The 19422-nt window shown below is 33.7% G+C and overlaps 1 protein-coding gene across 1 annotated transcript; it reads left to right on the plus strand.

Moving 5' to 3' along the window:
• The first annotated feature begins 6076 nt into the window (after positions 1-6076).
• LOC106717349 (serine/threonine-protein kinase pelle) lies at positions 6077-17330 on the plus strand. Its single transcript, XM_045683980.1, has 10 exons — positions 6077-6263; positions 6917-7142; positions 10323-10396; positions 10501-10578; positions 12349-12514; positions 13207-13347; positions 14050-14176; positions 14856-15020; positions 15706-15902; positions 16651-17330. The coding sequence occupies exons 1-10, from the start codon at positions 6144-6146 to the stop codon at positions 16824-16826; spliced, it is 1470 nt and encodes a 489-aa protein (XP_045539936.1). The 5' UTR covers positions 6077-6143; the 3' UTR covers positions 16827-17330.
• The last annotated feature ends 2092 nt before the right edge of the window (positions 17331-19422 follow it).

The following is a 19422-nucleotide window of genomic DNA, read 5'->3' on the forward strand; positions in this document are numbered from 1 at the left end:
CAGTGACCAGCGACTCCCACCGTGCGGAATAAAAAAAACACGTAGCCTATGTGTTCTTCCAGAGTATAATCTACATCTATGCCAAATTTCATCGACTATCGCTATCAATCTTCAAACTAACATCCATTCATTCATCCAAACATTCGCATTTATAATATTAATAAGATTTCTATTACAACACATATAAACTCGTAGATCTTCGTAGCTTATTTGCTACGCTAAGACACAAAATACGTCATTGTCTCTTTTTCATCTTTCCACATCTCTTTGAAGCCTTTATGTTATTTATTCTCCAATTGGAATGTCATCAAAATTGTTAATTGTTGACTAAGGGATCCACTTAATATATAATTAATTATGAGAAGTCAAAATTAAAGGATGAAATAACCACTAAATGACTATAACCACTACAACACTCCCTTTTTTACCACACATTTGAAAGGAGTTGACAGTTAAGTGAGACTGAGCAATTCGCAGACCAGCCCCGTAGACAATGTGCATTCACTCCAAAGCGATTCCATAATAAATTTCAAAAATGTATGGAACTGACAATTGACAATCATGTGACTTAAATTATTGTCAGTTCTACACATTTTTCAAATTCGTTAAGAAATCACTTAGGAATGGACTTTGGCTAGGAAGGCTGTGATGCTCCTTACGAACCAGCACACGGGGCGGTCGTCCAACCGCGCTCTATCCTAACTCCGATGCCGGTACTAACTACAACCTAAGTAACCATAGTCTATTAGGATATCTTGATGTTTTCTGTACATTAATTTTGATGTTTGGAATTGAATAAACCATATAAGATTATGAACGTTTATGTAACTGTAATTTATAATTATAAATTCTATACTCATTTAGGTATTTATAAAGTCAGGCGTGTTAACACTTGTGTAATTAAAAAAATTGTGCAAGCGCTATGTTAGTGTGGGTATTTATTGTTACAACATTTTTATTACCGACAATCCTTTGTCAATCCGACAGTGTAAGCCAACAAGTATGGATGACAAATTGGTTCCAAAAAAATTGTTTTTCAAAAACAAATGTAATTTAGATTCTATTAACTTACTAGTTGTCGCCCGCGACTCCGTCTGCGCTGTAAAATTTCATCGAGATCCGTCGATCTGTCCTGGAGATACCTTCAAACAAACATCCATCCATCCATCTAAACGTTTTTTATCTGCTATATATGTAAAAGAAAGTCGTGTTAGTTACACTATTTATAACTCAAGATCGGTCGAACTGATTTAGCTGAAAATTGATAGGGAGATAGCTTAGAACTAGGAGACGGACATAGGAACTTTTTTATCTTGTGTGCATATTTTTTTATTCCGCGCGGACGAAGTCGCGGGTAAAAGCTAGTATACTATATAACTAATGTTACATTTTACTAATATTATAAATGGGATAGTTTAGGTGGATGGATGTTTGTTAGCAGTTAACATTAAGTACTGTTGGGAAAAGCGCTTTGACTACTAAGTATTTTTATTTTGCACAAAGTGACGGGTAAAAGCTATTTGCGTAATGAATTATAGTAAAATCTTACCATGAATTAATTTTATTGAAACACTACCATTTTATGTAAACGTGGGTCTCCACTGCTAACGTACAAATATTGCTGTCTATGATGATTGAAATTACAATATATTTATACAAATATTCCGATACCACATGGCCATTTCAAGAATGTGTGGATATATCTGATACAGAAGGTTGTCAAAGATAGACTGACTTGGACAGAGCCTGCGGCAAACCATGTAGGTCTTTGGAACACAGCCTTCGAGCACAGGGCCGGATTGCATAGAAACAAAAAGTAATTTTAATATTAAAAACTAATAGCTGTCGCCCGCAACTCCGTTCGTACGGATTAAAAAAAATTAGGAGCCTATGTGTTCTTCTAAATTATGTTCTACATCCATGTCAAATGTTATCTAGATCTGCTGAACTGTTCTGCTCATCCATCTTTACATCCATACATCCAAGCATTTATAATATTAGTAAGAAATAAGATGTTGGAAAAGGAATTTGTGAGGTGTGATTTAAAATGGTGAAGAAATGAAGTGTCCTTTAAATTTTGGATATGTTTATCTTAACAGATGTCGCAGATGACGTTTTATTTTACATACATAAACCAATGGGCACAAAAATATTATATTTAGTTTTACTTATTGAACCGCTAAGCAACTACAATATAATAATTTCATAGAATAATATACACTAAACAGTTTAGCCTCTCTTCTCTTAAAGTTATTTTGGCGTACAAAATATTATAAAACAAACAATGTAACTTAAACGAAAATTATGTTTTTATAATATATGACATATGTTATTTTTCTATTTGAACAAAATTATAACTTAGTTAAAATATTATATGTTCTTAGTATATTTTTTTCTGCCGAATACACCCCTGTGATCGTGTGGTTTCGTGTGTGTTCAAGTGTTTTCTATATTTGTTCTAATTCCTGCGTAAGTGTAACTGTTGTAATGTAACGAACATTACTTTATACAATTTTCATTAATTTCACTTAATTTATTACAAAATCTTTCCAATTGTATGCATTGTTGCGCTCGCCTTTAAATCTAGGTCATGTAAATATAAGGAAATGTATATCATAAATATAATTTAAGAGAAGTTTAACGAATAACAAGATCATATTTATAAATATAATATTTAATTTAAAATGACCGAAACTCTTTACGTCATCATAGAACGGTCGAAATAACGACCTTTAAGAGAACATTAGCAACACTTATTTGGTGAAATGAAATTAGAATTACCGTTGTCAAAGCATAATTTTATCTAATTTCGATTGATGATTACATTTATAAGACTAGCTGTAGCACGCGACTTCACCCGCGCGGAATTAAAAAAAATCTTAATTAGTAGCCTATGTTCTTCCAGACTGTTTCACATCTGTGCCAAATTTCATCAAGATCCGTCGAGCCGTTCTGGAGATGCATTCAAAAAAACTTCCATCCATCCATCTAAACATTCATATTTATAAGTAAGATAAAAAAGGAAGAATCCTAACATTTCTTTTTAAAAGTGTTTCAAATTTATTTAAATATCTGAAATATTAATAAGAACGTTCAAGTACTGTTATACAAAAACCTCGATTACTCACTAAGATACAAATAATCAATTATACATACATGCAAGTCTCGTACTACAACTGTACAAACAGATTGGTTAGTTTGCTCAGAGCACGACCTTATTTTGACATGATACGCCATTTTAGAGATTATTTTTCCTTTTCAACACTAAAATTTTTGTACATAAGAAATGTACATTTTTAGTATTTATTTATTTATAACTAACTAGCTTTTACCCGCGACTCCGTCCGCGTGGAATAAAAAATAGGAAACGGGGTAAAAATTATCCTATGTCCGTTTCCTGGTTCTAAGCTACCTGCCCATCAATTTTCAGTCAAATCAATTCAGCCGTTCTTGAGTTATAAATAGTGTAACTAACACGACTTTCTTTTATATATATAGATAAAAACTAACTGTAAATAAATTAACATTCACACTTACACTTATCTCAGAGAGGTTGTCAGAGATTACGAATTTCCAGCATTCCGAAAGAAAATTACCATGGTATGAGCGGGAGTTTAACAGGGTTACGTTACGTGAGAGATTGTGTAATTCGTGAATATTTGGCGCCTCTATTTTTCGCGCCCTGGGCGGACGCCGAACCACGCCCTATCCTAACGCTGACCCTGAGTATGAATTCTCATCGCCAAATAAACTCAGATACTATTTTTTTTTAACAGAAAAAAAGCATTTATAATATAAGTTGCCGGCGTCAATCGTGATAAAGCACGAGTTTATTTATTATGAAAAAGGTTGGTTATGAAAATAGTTGAACCCTAAATGCAATTAAACATTGTATAGATAAGTAGTTTGTTAAATACTATAATGTACTATTTTAATAACAATCTGGGGCACAGAGCTAGCGTTACGTGGTCGCAGCCACCGCAAGTTACACTCGCCACACAATCCGTTTGTATTCTAATTGTGTTAACTTACAACTTGTACTTAATGTAAGTTGTTTAACTTAGATTTTAACATGCTTTCTATATTATGTTTATACTTCTTACTCTTATTAATATTATAAATGCTAAGATTGAACAGCTGTACGGATCTCGCTAATATTTGGTATAGATGTAGAACACAGTCTGCAAAAACAAATAGGCTACTAATTAATAAATGAGTTGTATTTTAATATATAACGAATAAACTCAAAAACTACAGGACCTACATCAAAAGTTGTTTTGCTATTAGAAAGCTACCACTGAATAACGGAGGCTATATTTTTATTATTATTTTATTTTATTCCACACGTGCGAATTCGTGTTAATAAAACAAGTGAGTGTCGTTTTATGAAATTAATTTAGAGCTATTGAGATTAAAATTAGAGAGTTCGGGATTTGGACTATTACATAGTCGTGCTTTTTCATGAACTGACTTGTTCCGGCTGTCAACCCTCACCTTCAGCTGCGCCTCGGATCGGGTAGACATTAGTCGGAACTCTTTGCAATGACAGGCTTTCCGCACTCGTAATTAAATATACTATTTAGAGTAGTAGAGGCTGTTAATGGTCACTTAAAGAGAGATTTTAAGTTATCAAGACAAGAATATTTTCATCGGGCTCTACTGCATATGATGTAAAACTTCCAAACAGCTGCAGCTTTTATACTTTCCTACTATTATTATTATTATTATTAATTATTCTGAACTTATTTTATTTGCTTTGGAAACGTATCAGATTCGTCAGGCTCGTGCCTATTATGGTGAACATGTACGTATTCATGGCGGGTACAGAATTGAGATCAGTAGTGGTGAACATGATTCTGCTGGACCTTAGAGGAAACGGCGTGACAACATTAATACGAGGTAGAATAAAGTCCCGCTACGTATCAAGGAAACAATATTACGTGTATATTTTGTTTAAAAACGATGTTCCTGGCAGAACAGCTATAGTAGAATATTGTCGTCCGTGTCGGTCCTTCTCGAAGCGAGCGTAACACCATCTCAAAGGCCGGCAACGCAACTGCGATTCCTCTGGTATTGCATATGGGCGTCGATGAACACCTTGGTGTTCTCGCTGCTCATTTGCCCTTATAAAAAAAAAACAACAATCCACCTATCATGATAACAGAAAATGGTTACGGTACATTCGTAGGTATCAAAGATCACGACAGAATAACATGTTTCAAGAAATATATCAATTCAGTGCTGGATGGAATAAAAATAGACCAATGTAAAGTAGTGTCATATACGGTTTGGAGTCTAATGGATAATTTTGAATGGGACTCAAGACTAAGGTAAATTTAAACTGAAACCAGAAAATTATTTCAGTTAACGAACTTCATTGGATAAGATAAAACTAAAAGGTGTGATGTTTCTTGGTAACTTGTCAAGGCGCCTTTAAATTTTGAATAGCAATTTATTAATTGCGATGAAATGCCATCTTTAGATATTACAAGATCTCATAATCATTACAGATAATTGTAATCCATGTAAAACTTTTTCAGTATTAAATTTGGTTTATTCCAAGTGGACTACGAAGACCATAGAAGAAAGCGAACAGCCAGAAGCTCGGCATTATGGTATCGAAACTTATTATCAACGAAAACATTGAATTTGGATTGTTTACTCTCGTGTTAGAAGATATAAGTTTTTGATATTTTGTAAAGTAACTTAAGTTAATGTAAATATTTAAAACTGCTTTTTTTCTTTCATTAGTTATCTGACTGAACAAGCGTTCAGTAGACGTTTTAATAAATTTAAATAAAATTAAAATTAAGATTGAGAGAATGTAAACTCCATTACCTTACAAACACTGCAGCTTATAGATATTAGAAGTTAGCACCTTTCGGAATATATTTTGTACATCAAATCTCTCTAAAATAAATAAATAAACGTATTCTTAATATAAAAAGTTATACATTTTAATTTTTTACATTTCTTACTCTATGTCGAATATCCGTCGTTTGTTCTTTGGTTGATTGTCATTTGTCAGTTTATCACTGACAAGAACTGACAAATAAATTGTCAGTCGAATCTTTAATGCTAGAAGAAACGACGTGTTTTTATCCGGATTAATTTTACCAGAAGTTTATAAATGACTTCAAAAAATGTATATTTACGAGCTACCATTTGAAGTGAACAAAGAGTTGTGTAGATTACTTGACAATGATGAAGAATGGAAGGAATTAGCTGGTGTTCACATGAGATATTCACCTTTTGATGTTAATGTGAGTATAACAATTTTGTTTTCGACGTAAAATTTTTTGGTTTTTCCCTTCCGCTAAAGAGATCCATTGGGTTTTTCCTAAATCTCATTATTATAACGTAAGCGTTATATTCATGTTACTTTTACAAATAAAACAGTAGTAAAAATATTCTTCTGATTGATATTAATTGATTTATAATCATCTGGCCAGTATCACATCGTCTACAAATCGCTACTTTTAAAGCATACGTTGCTATATGCCTAGTCCATTGAAACATAACTTTCTCTTCATATCTCATCATGATTATTCTGGCATTTTCTATGTGGAATTCAGTACAGTATGTGCTCTTCCAAACATGTCCATCAGCTGTAATATCTGAATTCACTCGATTCTTATGCATATCCTGTTTAATACAATCACCTTCGATCTTCCTCTACCTTTGTAGCCATCCACATATAATCTCATAACTTTTTTTCACACATTAATGTGGAAATGGATCTATTGCTCTTGGCTTTTAGAATAACTCAACACAATGTCGTGGAATGCGAGCTTGAATGAACATTTTTATTTGCCAAATGTTTTAAAAGATGGATTGGATAAATTTGGATTTCTACAGATATGGATTGGATAGATAGAATCCATTCAGTTATACTACTATTTTAACTATATTTTAGGAAATAGAACGAGAAGCGAAGCATAAATTATCATCACCAACGGCACAGCTGTTTATAAAATGGGGCCAACTGAATCATAGAGTAGAGGAACTCTTTATACTTCTGTACCGGATGAAGCATGTACCAGCACTAAGATGTTTGGTACCAGTTGTTGATAGCAGGTTTCACAGACTATTGAGCAAACATGATATAACTAGAAGTATTAAATCTAAGAATGCTGATGATGGTAAGTTTGAATGGATGGATGTTCATTACTACTTATTTATCTCCAAAATAGCTTAATGAGTCTCAATGAAATTTGGCATAGATTTTTTCTAAATTATTTGCAGACGAGGTCGCGGGCGACAGTTAGTATTTGAATAAAAGTTTTGTCACTCATTTTGTCACCATCTGGTTTTGATTTAAGTAATATATTGTATTGAAAGAGTGCTATGGTTATTAGCGTTTTAGATGTTTTACTTGAAGGGCAGTGAATTTGTAGATTGTTAATCTTCAAAATTAAACTATTTTAAGTTAATACTTAACTAGTTTAAACAATATTTAAACTTTCAACCACAGCAAATAAGATTAAAAATGTGTTTAAATAATTTTTCTTTCTTTTTTAATTTACAAGATTGTTTTTGAGTTTAAAAGAATTGAAAATTATCTTATTTCTCAATCTTGATCCTAGTTAATGAAATTATTTGATTAATAAATGTTCAGTCAATTTCAGTTATGTTAATTAATGTCACTTATCTGGACTTAAGTTTAACTTAATCATAAAATTATAGACATGTAGATGGAGTGTTGCATATAAGTTTGATGTCTAATCAAGAATTGACTTTGTAAGTTTCATTTTTAAATGTAAATTACAACACTTAGTTACCCCAACACAAGGCCTTCAGAGGCCTTTTTGTGCTCTCAATTATGTTATATATCAATGCATATAAACATATCGACCCCCACCAAATAACCCAGTAATAGGAAAAATAAAATTTTTCAGGAGAAGCAAAAAAAACATATTTCTTTAATAATAATTATTGTACAAGAATATTTTAGATACGAAAACTAAGCTAATTTTTATAGCTTCATTGTATTTAATTTTCATTCATATATTCCGGGCGTATTCTGTGCTATGAAGGAAAAATTATAATACCAGAAATAAAAAAAAATCTGTTTCAATAATTACTTTTTATCTCCGTAATAATAAGAAAAATATAAAAAAAAATCACAACGTGCAATAGGACCTTTAGATGCCGAATTCGACGGAAAAGCAAAAACCCGGTAAGAATGCTTTACGGGATTATTCGTTGGGGGCTTCGAAATATATATATAAAGATTACATATAAAACTTTATTAGTAACAATCTGTCGCCCGCAACTCTATCCGCGTGGAATTATATAAAAAACATCAAAGCCAAATATCAATGAGATCCGTTAAGCCGTTCCAGAGATTTCAAACAAACATTCAGCCATCCATCTAAACATTCTCATTTATAATATAAGTAAGATATCCTGTTAATCATCATCATCATCAGCTCACTATACGTCCCCACCGAGGGGCTCGGAGCCTACCCCAAGTTAGGGGTGACTAGGCCATAGTCAACCACAGCCAAGTGCGTGTTGACTTCACACATATCATTGAATTTCTTCTCAGATATGTGCAGCATCACAATGTTTTCCTTCACCATAAGAACGTCGGATAAATGTACATATGTAAATCGAAAATCGAAAAACACATTGGTACATGGCGGGATTCGAACCCAGGACCTGCAGATTGCAAGTCATGTGCTTAACCCCTGAGCCACCGACGCTCTGTTAATGCAGTGAAACAAAAAAAAAATAATTAAAAAGCTACACATTCAAATTTTCCTACATAAATTCTGCAAGCATACACATGACTCATTTGCACCGAAACTTTATTGGCGGTTACGAAGTTATTTCCAAATGCAACAGGAAAATGAATATGAAATTGTTATTTTGGTTGTCTTTCGAATAACTTTGAACACTTTATTCATCTTTACTTTGTAGTATGTGAATATGAAATAGTTTTATGAACATTTCCCATTATTTGCTTCCTGTTATGAGGAAGACAATTTTGCTATCGTGAATTTTCGCTTTATAAACACTGTTCTGTTAAAAATGAAGGTGTGTAGACAGCTTTATGCTCCTTAGAAATATCCTCACAACAGCCAAAAATCTTCATGCTCGAAGGACCATATGTAAATTGAAAACATCAGTACTTTCTTTTCACATCTTTTTCTAAATCAAAAAGGCAAAGGTCTTTGTGGCCAGTATTACACCTCTTTGGCTGAATGAAACTCCTTGTCTAACAAAAATCGAATCGGAAGATCGGAAAAATAATGCTTCACTTAATTATAAATTCCTATTTTTTTTCTTGTATTTTTATTTAATAGTTTTGGCTAATTTATTTTACTACTAGCTGTCGCCCACGACACTATCCGCGCGGAATTAAACTACATCTTTGCAAAATTGATTCAAGATCCGTTGAGTCGTTTCGGAGATAATTTCAAACAAACATCCATCCATCTATCCATGTAAACATTCGCATTTATAATATTATTAAGATTATTATCATTACTAATATTGTGCTATATTTAAATTAACTTGAGATACGTCGACAGTATGCATCATTGTATTGAGGTCAATAACAAGGAAAATGGTAACAATTAGTAGTAAAAGTTTTATTTAACTAGAAAACATATGTCGTAACAGACGTTTATACTCGTAGTTAGCGATAAAATTGAATTGAACCCAAATATTTTTATCTTGGATTCATGTACTTTTTTTTAAGTTGATACACGTTTTGTTAATGAAAATGTAACTGTTTTAATTTAAAACAATATCCATACGTAAACAAAAGTGATGCGTCTCTTTTACGCTTAAATTGGCTTTTGAAATTTTTATGTAAATACTCGTAACTTTCTCTAGAATCATGACATAAGCTTTCATTATACGATTTTACTTTATCATATTTCAAGTTTTCAAGATAAGAGATGAACACCTTCTATAGTGACGTTTGTTCACTAAGTTTATGTTTTTACTAGCCTGCGACTCCGTCCGTGCATAATTAAAAAAAATTGCCTATGTGTTCTTCCAGACTATGTTCTACATCTGTGCCAAATTTCATCAAGATCCGTTAAGGTGTTGCGGAGATACCTTCAAACAAACATCCATCCATCTAAACATTCATATCTTATATATATAAAAGAAAGTCGTGTTAGTTACACTATTTATAACTCAAGAACGGCTGAATTGGTTTGACTGAAAATTGGTAGCTTAGAACCAGGAAACGGACAGAGGATAATTTTTACCCCGTTTTCTATTTTTTATTACGCGCGGACGGAGTCGCGGGTAAAAGCTAGTTTATAATATTAGTAAGATTTAGCTTATGTTTTTTTTTTCAGATAATGTTAAACGGCCAGCAAAAATGGAGAGCAGTAATAGTTCCATACCAATACCTGTAATGCTTATGCAAAATGTAAGAGAACCTTTTTTATTTACAGTCGTACCCAAAAACATATAGTTGTCTCTATTCTTTCAATGAGAAAGAAGGATGGAATTCACCAATTGTTACTTTTTTAGGGTATAAGTAATATGTTACCGAACATAAGGTCAGTTGAAGCACTCAGTAATGATGATTCCAGTCTACAGTCGAGTTCGGTAAGTTATGTTAAATCAGTGATTGTCAAACTTATTTTCTTTCACCGCCCCCTTTGAAAATCAATTATATTTCAGAGCCCCCTAATTTTTATTCAGCCCTAAAACTTAAAAACCACAATTTCATTACTTTAATTAATTTCAATGCTCCCCATTTTTTGGGCCCCTTATCGCCCCCTCCTAGGTTTCAAACGTCCCCAAGGGGGCGTTATCGCCCACTTTGGGAAACACTGTGTTAACGTAATGTGGTAGATGGTCAGTTTACAATCTTACTAAGAATAAAAATTGATACTAAATTGTGAATTTCATTTGTTTTGTAAGTTTGATGTCAAAAAAAGTAATTATAAGATGTTATTTTTTATATACACTAGCTGTCCCGCGATTCTGTACGCGCACAGTTAAAAAAAAAACTTAATAGGGTTATGAAATATAGATAGCCGATTCTCAGACCTCCTGAATATACCTAGTCAGGTCATAAATTCTGTCACATGTTTAATATAAAATAATTGAAACAAGTTTATTCATTATGTGACCATTTATATACCAAAATGAACTTAACAATACATAGATTCTATTTAGTTATTCAAAATGACTTCCGTGACGGATTTTATATTAAACATGTGACAGAATTTATGACCTGACTAGGTATGTATATATAAAATTTCATAAAAATCTGTCAAGTAGTTTCAGAGGAGTATGGTAAAAGATTGAAAATTACACTTTGCGTAAAATAATTACGCAAAGTGTGCGTGATGTTGAATGATTTGTTTTCCTGTCATTTTACAATATGCCTAGGTACAAAGTTCGCGATGGTCGATGACATGTAGATTATAAGAAACATCTTCTGTGGTTTATTTGTCATCCATGTGTTATTTCAAATGTGTCGTCCTCAATGGATTCGTCATTCCCTTTATTTACGTAGTTGGTTGTGTGTGTAAAATTATTTTGAATTTATTGGTAATATTGATATTGTTCAATTGCTTGTATACACAGTTAAAACCAATAAAAGCGACGAAACTAGCAATATTCCAGCAACCTATATCTTACTAATATTATATATACGAATGTTTAGATCGATGGATGTTTGCTTGAAGTTATCTCCAAAACGTCTCAACAGATCTTGATGAAATTTGACATAGATGTAGAACATAGTTTGGAAGAACATATAGGCTACTTGTTAAGTTTTTTTAATTAATTCCGCGCGGACGGAATCGCAGGCGATGTGTAGTTGTTAATAAATATATTGTATTGTTTTTAAGATTAAGTGCTTCTTCATATGTGACTTGCGGTCGCGACATTTCAAACGGGCTTCAAAAAGTAGTTCGGGCGTATTTGTTTTTATTATAAACTAGCTTTTTCCCGCGACTCCGTCCGCGCGGAATAAAAAAATAGAAAACGGGGTAAAAATTATCCTATGTCCGTTTCCTGGTTCTAAGCTACCTGCCCACCAATTTTCAGTCAAATCGATTCAGCCGTTCTTGAGTTATAAATAGTGTAACTAACACGACTTTCTTTTATATATATAGACTAGCTTTTACCCGCGACTCTGTCCGCGCGGAATAAAAAAATAGAAAACGGGGTAAAAATTATCCTATGTCCTTTTCCTGGTTCTAAGCTACCTGCCCACCAATTTTCAGTCAAATCGATTTAGCCGTTCTTGAGTTATAAATAGTGTAACTAACACGACTTTCTTTTATATATATATATATATATATATATATATATATATATATATATATATATATATATATAGATACGTCTATGTCTTTTTAGAATAATTCAAGTCGTAACGATTCGAAGCCGTCTAGTTTGAATGATGAGTTGATAAAGAAGATATCAGCTATCCCGATGGTGCATTACGAAGAACTGAAGGCCGCCACTGACAACTGGAGCGAGAGTAATCTATTAGGCAAAGGTGGATTCGGACAGGTTTATAAAGGTAAGTTTGACTAACTTAACTCTTACTTTGGATTTTTTAAAAGACAGGATCTGTCATGCTCGTATCGTTCGTAAAATTAATACGAACAATAAATTCGTTTTTCGTAAACTTGCTTATTTGTGTTCTATGTAAAGTTGTGTGAATTAGTGACATTTTAATTGTCAATATACTTGTACAAAAACATTCTTGAAGACAGGTTTCAAAGACAGGGAGAAGATTATATGCTTCAGAAGTTAAAAACTCGGTTAAATTATCACTCAATTAATATGAATTGACGTTTTATTAATAAAAGAATTTGTTTTTTTTTATATCAAAAGGTGGTAAACGAGCAAACGGCCACCTGGATTCGCCGAAATAGCGAGGCGACCGTTGCCCATAGACATCCGCAAATGCATTAATCAACGGAGTAGGGGACGTACAGAGAAAGTATATTTCTCCTTACTATGCGTCCCCTCTTCCGCCAAATCCACTTCTCCTTCCCATCCTTTCCTAATAAGAAAAGGGGTGGGAAGGGAAAGAGGACTAAATTTAGACCTCCGGCACCACACTCATCAGACTGTACGCGGAATTACTTCCATTTTACGTCTGTCTTCTGTGTGGTCGTGGTATTTCACCGTGCACCCAAATATTGTTGTTGCGGGATCTACCACTGTTAAAATGAATGGTTTATTAGATGTATTTTATGTATTTAGGTGTTTGGAAGCAATCAGCGGTGGCTGTTAAACGTCTTTTGAACAGCGATTCCAGCAATAATAGAGAGCTGATAGGAGAGATGTGTCTCAATCAGTACCGGCATGATAATATACTGCCGCTGTACGGGTACAGTCTTGGTGGTAAGTTTTTTTTATAGTTATTTATACGTCGCTTGAATCCGCCTAAATATCGAAGCGGTCTCTGCCTATATACATCCGCAATTGCAGATTCATTGCCTACCTTTAATCGACAGAGGAGGGGACGCACAGAAAGAGGATATATCATCATCCATAAAATTCACTTCCCCTTCTCATTGTTTCCTTATAAGAAAAGGGTGGGAAAGAGGACTAAAATTACACCTCTAGCACCACACTCATCAGACTAAATGCGGAATTGCTTTCACTTCATGCCATCTTCTGTGTGGTGATTTCGCTAAAATAGCGAAGTCTCTGAAAGGTAACAAATTGTTCACTTTAATGAGCAGAGCACCTCTTCTCTTTTTTTATTTCAACGTACCTCATCTTTTCCCTCAAACGCCAAGTCCCCTACTCATCCTTCTTCATTTATCAAACGAAATACTATGAGAGTTCTTGATTACCCAAATAACTCTGGAGGTTAATGTTTAGCGCGCGTATGTTTTTATGTTTAGTTTTGACAGCCGTGAAGTTGAAGTACAACCCGGAGAACAAATCTTGGCCATTTTCCCCTTCCCACTCTTTTCTTACAAATGAAAGAGAAACGGCAGTAATTTTACAGAAGAGAAAACGCATATCAAGAGGCAGTCCTCTTTCTGTGTGTCCCCTCCTCTGTTATGAGTACAGAAGTATGTGATGTACTGTAAGGTCCGGAGGCGTGTCTCGTGTACCAGTACATGTCGGGGGGCTCGCTAGAGAAGCGGCTGCGTTGTCGGACAGGCCACCCGCCTCTCACATGGCCGCAGCGTTACAAGATCGCGCACGGTGTTGCCAGGTACCTGCGAATTTGTCAACGTAAATTAAAAAAAATAGCCTAAGTTACTTCCGCAAATATGAGCCTGTAAAATATCCAGTAAAATTCCTGTTAAAAATGATCCACTATTTTCGGAGATAATCCGGAACAAGCGCGAGCTTGCAAATTAGTTTTCGTTGAAAGCAGTTCAAATATATTGTTCTTGAAATAGTATTTTTAAATTAATTAAGAACGGTTTAACTGACGTATGATCGTCCGATGACGGCACCGACTAGTTTCGGACTCATCGGGAGTCCATCTTCAGGAGCCGTCGGGGATTCATCTTCGCACTGAGCGAGACTGATGTACGAGACGCGACGCAACCGCGAAGTTCTAAAAATAAATACTCTCTATAGACCCCGGAAGGGTCCAAAACTAGTCGGTGCCGTCACCGGACGATCACACATGAATAAAGCCTTTCTTCGTTAATTTATTATTTAATGTCTCGCAAAAGTTTAAACAATTTAATAGTTTTTTTTTTTTTTAAATACTACCCCGATGGGTCCGAAACTAGTCGGTGCCGTCACCGGACGATCAAACATGAGTTAAGCCGTTTCTTAATTAATTAAAATACTAATCTAATAATTTCCTACAATTCTATTTCTTGCATTGATTATCAAAATCCCAGGGTCAACTGGTCTTCATAATTTCTTCTTTCCAGAGGTCTACAATATCTCCACACGATGGAAGGTACTCCTCTCATCCATGGAGATATCAAACCTGGTAACATCTTGCTGGACCAGTGCATCATGCCCAAGATCGGGGACTTCGGGCTCGCGAGGAAGGGGCCTTACGGTGAAGATAGAACACATATGAAAGTGTCCAGGTATTATTGAATGTATGTTAAAACCTAGAATTTCATCGAGTCTGGAGAAGCGAGAGTTCAAGTGACCGCAATATTTTTTTCTCGCTTATAAAAGTTTTTCTCTTGAGTTTCTCGCTTTATGGAGGTTGTTCGTCTGGATCGAACAATGACTCTCGCTTAAAGAGGTTTCTATAGTTACTATATTACTATTTACCATATTTTATTATTATTCAAGTTTAACTGTGGTCTTTTTTCCAAATGACTAAACGTGGGTTTTTGAGACTAATATCTTTGAGATCATTATCTTTGACAAAACAGAGATAAGAATATGTTTTAAAAAGGGATTTAGGTCTCAGAAACCGAGGGTCAGACTTGTTTCTTATTTTCTCAAACTATTACTCAAAGAAATTGTAAGACTTTCCCTTCCCATCCTTTTCTTTTAAGGATAGGATGGGAAGTGAAGGTTTATTTGTTGGAGGAAGGGATGCATTGGAAGGGGAAATATTCTCTTTCCCTGCATCTCGTACTTCGTCGATTAAATGTAGGCAACGCATCTGCATTTACTGTGCATTACTGCCATATGTTTATAGGCAGCAGTCACTTCGCCATTTTGGCGAATTCATGCAGCCATTGCTCGTTTGCCACCTTAAAGTATAAAAAATAGGACATAGACTACTTTATTAAATTTCACGTGTTTTTTTATTAGAGTTCACGGTACCCGACCTTATTTACCAGACGAGTATCTGCGCTCCCACTATCTATCCCCAGCAGTGGACGTGTTCAGTTACGGCGTGGTGATGCTGGAGCTGGCCACAGCTTTGCCTGTCATGGACAGGACCAGAACTGTCCAGTTATTGAGAGATTATGTCATTCAGCTGCAGAACAGACCGGCTTTTGATTTAGGTATGTACTTTATTCTATTGTAATAAGTGTCTTTTTGCAATAGCAGAAGCTTTATGCTACTAATTAAAGCTTATATTGTTTCAATGTATGTGATAACATAAATTTATATATACAAAAAAAAATTTAAATAATATATATAAATTTATATAAAATACATTGATAAACTCTTTATAAACTTAAATTTGTGGATTAATTACGATCCGACTCGAAGGACCAGATATAAATTGTAATTGAATTTTTCTACCATTTGATTTCTCCGTAATATCTAGAAAAATATATAAAAATTAAATAGGCAGTAGTCTTACAAAATATGTCTAAAAGCAAATCAAAGTTTTTTGATTAGATATTTCAGCAATTTGTAAAAATCTCGTATCCTCTACACCATGGACCTCCTAAGGGGTCGATATAGGTTTCCAAGGGGTCTACATAAATGAAAACTGATTTTGGGGGTCGACGAGGTCTAAAAATCGACCCCTATTAATAATAGTCTGCTAACTTAAAGCATTGCTAATTCTCACTCTGTTTTGTATTGACCTAAGTCAGAATGAAAAATAACACTGTAGCAGCTGTTTTAAGTTAGCGGACCATTATGAATAAGGGGGTTGATCTTAAAAGTAGGTAATTTGGCCTTGGGGGGTCTGAACAGTTCATTTTGTTAAAGGCGGTCACTTGTCAAAAACAGTTTGGGGTTCTCTATTCTACACACTATTTATATATACTTTATTATATTAAAAATGTATTTATTTAGCATCACTAGAAGATCGCAACATCCAAGGCACAGTGCACTCGAACCCGGCGCTGTGTCGTGAGATAATGTTCATAGGTCTGCATTGTACGAGATACGACCGGCACGAGAGACCCGCCATGTTACATGTATACAAGCAGCTCGACACCATGCATGTGCCAGACGAATACTACAACTGATGTATACTGAGGAATTACGATGTATATTTAAGAAATTAGAAAATTCCCAACATTGCAATGATATAATAACTGAAATATGATGAAGTATACTGAGAAAGGATGAAGTCTTTACTGAGGAATTATGAAGTATACTGAGGAATGAAGAAGTATATTTAAGAAATTGGAAAATTCCCTACTTTGCAGAAATATAATAACTGAAACATGACGAAGAATACCGAGAAACGATGAAGATACTGCAGAAGGATGAAGTTATACTAAGGAAATATGAAGTTATACTGTGGAAGTATGAAGTATACTGAGGAAGTATGAAGTATACTGAGGAAGTATGAAGTATACTGAGAAAGGATGAAGTACAATTCCTCACAATGCTGCACGTCTACAAAAATTCAGAAATCAGTGCCATTTATTTATCCCTCTATCTGCTTTAAAGAAAAAATCTGTATATTTTTAGATTGTAGTTAAATATTTAAAAAAAAAGTTTTGAAGTGACCATCTGTTCAATGTATAGACAATTGTATGAATGTGGATGAAATTGACAAAATTATTTATATTTCATAGGTATTATAACTTTTAAGAGGTAATTTTGAGAATTTATATGTTTACAAAATTTATATTTTTATAAGTAATTTAATAATGTAAGTGTTAATGAAATCGTGCATGTAAATGTGTTTGAATTAAATATTTATTTTTTATAATTTCGTTGTTTTAATTTAACATATGACGTCATGGATTAGTCACCCCCTAACTTAGGGTAGACTCCCCTCAATGGAGACGTATAGTGAGCTGATGATGTATTTGTCATACATATTTTTTAATTAAAAGAATGTCGATGGCTCAGGGTTTAAGCACTTGTAATCTGCACGTCTTGGGTTCGAATCCCGCCATGTACCAATGTGTTTTTCGATTTACATATGTACATTTATGCGACATTCTTACGATGAAGGAAAACATCGTGATGCTGCACATATCTGAGAAGAAATTCAATGATATTTGTAAAGTCAGCCCGCACTGGGCTGTGGTTGAATATGACTTAGTCATACCTAACTTAGGGTAGACTCCGAACTTTTCAATGGGAATTTATTGCTGAGGATTATGAATTTTTAAGGAAAAATAATTACACTCGAATCAATCAAAATATAGTTTTAATTTTACATAACATTTTTACATTTAAACAAGACATTTTACTGTTAACACGAAACCTTAATAAAGTTGTCAAAATATCTTAAAAACTGACCATCGTTTAAATAAAATTACTGGACCCTTTCAATTTCAATCTTTACTAGCTGTCGCCCGGGACTCTGTACGCGTGGAATTAAATAATAACTTAGTATCCTGTTCTTCCGGACTATGTTCCATAACTGTACTAAATTTCATCAAGATCTCAACGGCCGTTATATACTGAATGTAATGAAAGGAATGAAGACATGGGTCCATTTTTTTTATAAGAGATGGGGCAAACGAGCAGCGGTAACACTAAGGTGTTCATCGACGCTAATGGACATCTGCAATACCAGAGGAATAGCAGATGCGTTGCCGACCTTTGAGATGGTGAAGTCGCTTCTTAAAGGACCCTAAGTCGTAGCTGTTTGGAAATATCGCCGAGGACAGACCATTGTTCCTTTCATTACCTTTGATCAAAGCAGAAAAATTCTACGGTTATAGATCTTTAGTAAAGTTTCGTTTTTTTTGTTAGGATATTTACATGAGATTCTAACAACAGTTAACTAAGGACACATTTTTTTAAAATTAAAACATGATATGACTTGAATGTTATTAAAAAGAAAACCGAACTTTAGAATGTCTCTGTTTTTCTAAAGCTCTAGTAAACATTTTACGACAAAAATATATCCTATAAATGGCTATAGCAAATTTGCATCATAATTTTTTCCTAGTTCACCGAATTATACACAAAAAGCAATTTAAAAATCGAATAATACGTTTATTGCTTTAAATTTTAACAACAATCAATCTTTAAAACAATCAGTCCATAGACAACTCTTTTTTGTCAATGAAAAAAATGAAATGAAAAAAAAATATGTCAAATGATAGAAAAAAACACTCAAGAATAATAGAACTTAAATTAAGATCTAAAAATCAGTAACAATCTGATATTAATTTGATAAAAAATATCGTCAAGTCAATGTATAATATTTGAAATAACTTTTTTTATCTTCAATATAGTTTGAGAAATCATCAAAAATATGGCAAATAATTACAAGAAATATAACATATATCCAAAAGTGAGAACACTTGAACTATTTTGAGTGCTATAGTTATTGTAAAATATTAAGGCCAAAATTATAACAAAAGGAATGAGTATGACAGCGAGAGGAAATTGGAGGGAAAAAATTATAACGAAATGTCAAAAATATTTGAAATCTGATTTTTTTATAACAATACAGTTTTTAACCACCATAATTGTTTTTTTTTAAACATATTAACACTGTATTAAAAACACCCGTTATTTATGAATTTGGTGGAAATTTTTTGGTTGTTGGTTTTCTGCCGTAATGCCACAAAAATCACATTATTATCTCCGTTTTTAGACAGAGATGACGAGCATTTCATTGGCAAAAATTAATACTTATAAGTGTTG

The sequence above is a fragment of the Papilio machaon genome, chromosome 24 (assembly GCF_912999745.1).
Source record: "Papilio machaon chromosome 24, ilPapMach1.1, whole genome shotgun sequence".
NCBI lineage: Eukaryota > Metazoa > Arthropoda > Insecta > Lepidoptera > Papilionidae > Papilio > Papilio machaon.

Bases quoted from the DNA above. Each gene is read 5' to 3' on its own strand.
- LOC106717349 (XM_045683980.1), top strand. From the start codon at position 6,144: ATGTATATTTACGAGCTACCATTTGAAGTGAACAAAGAGTTGTGTAGA. The intron at 7,143-10,322 runs GTAAGTTTGAAT...TTTTTTTTTCAG, and splicing joins ATCTAAGAATGCTGATGATG to ATAATGTTAAACGGCCAGCA. The intron at 10,579-12,348 runs GTAAGTTATGTT...ATGTCTTTTTAG, and splicing joins CCAGTCTACAGTCGAGTTCG to AATAATTCAAGTCGTAACGA.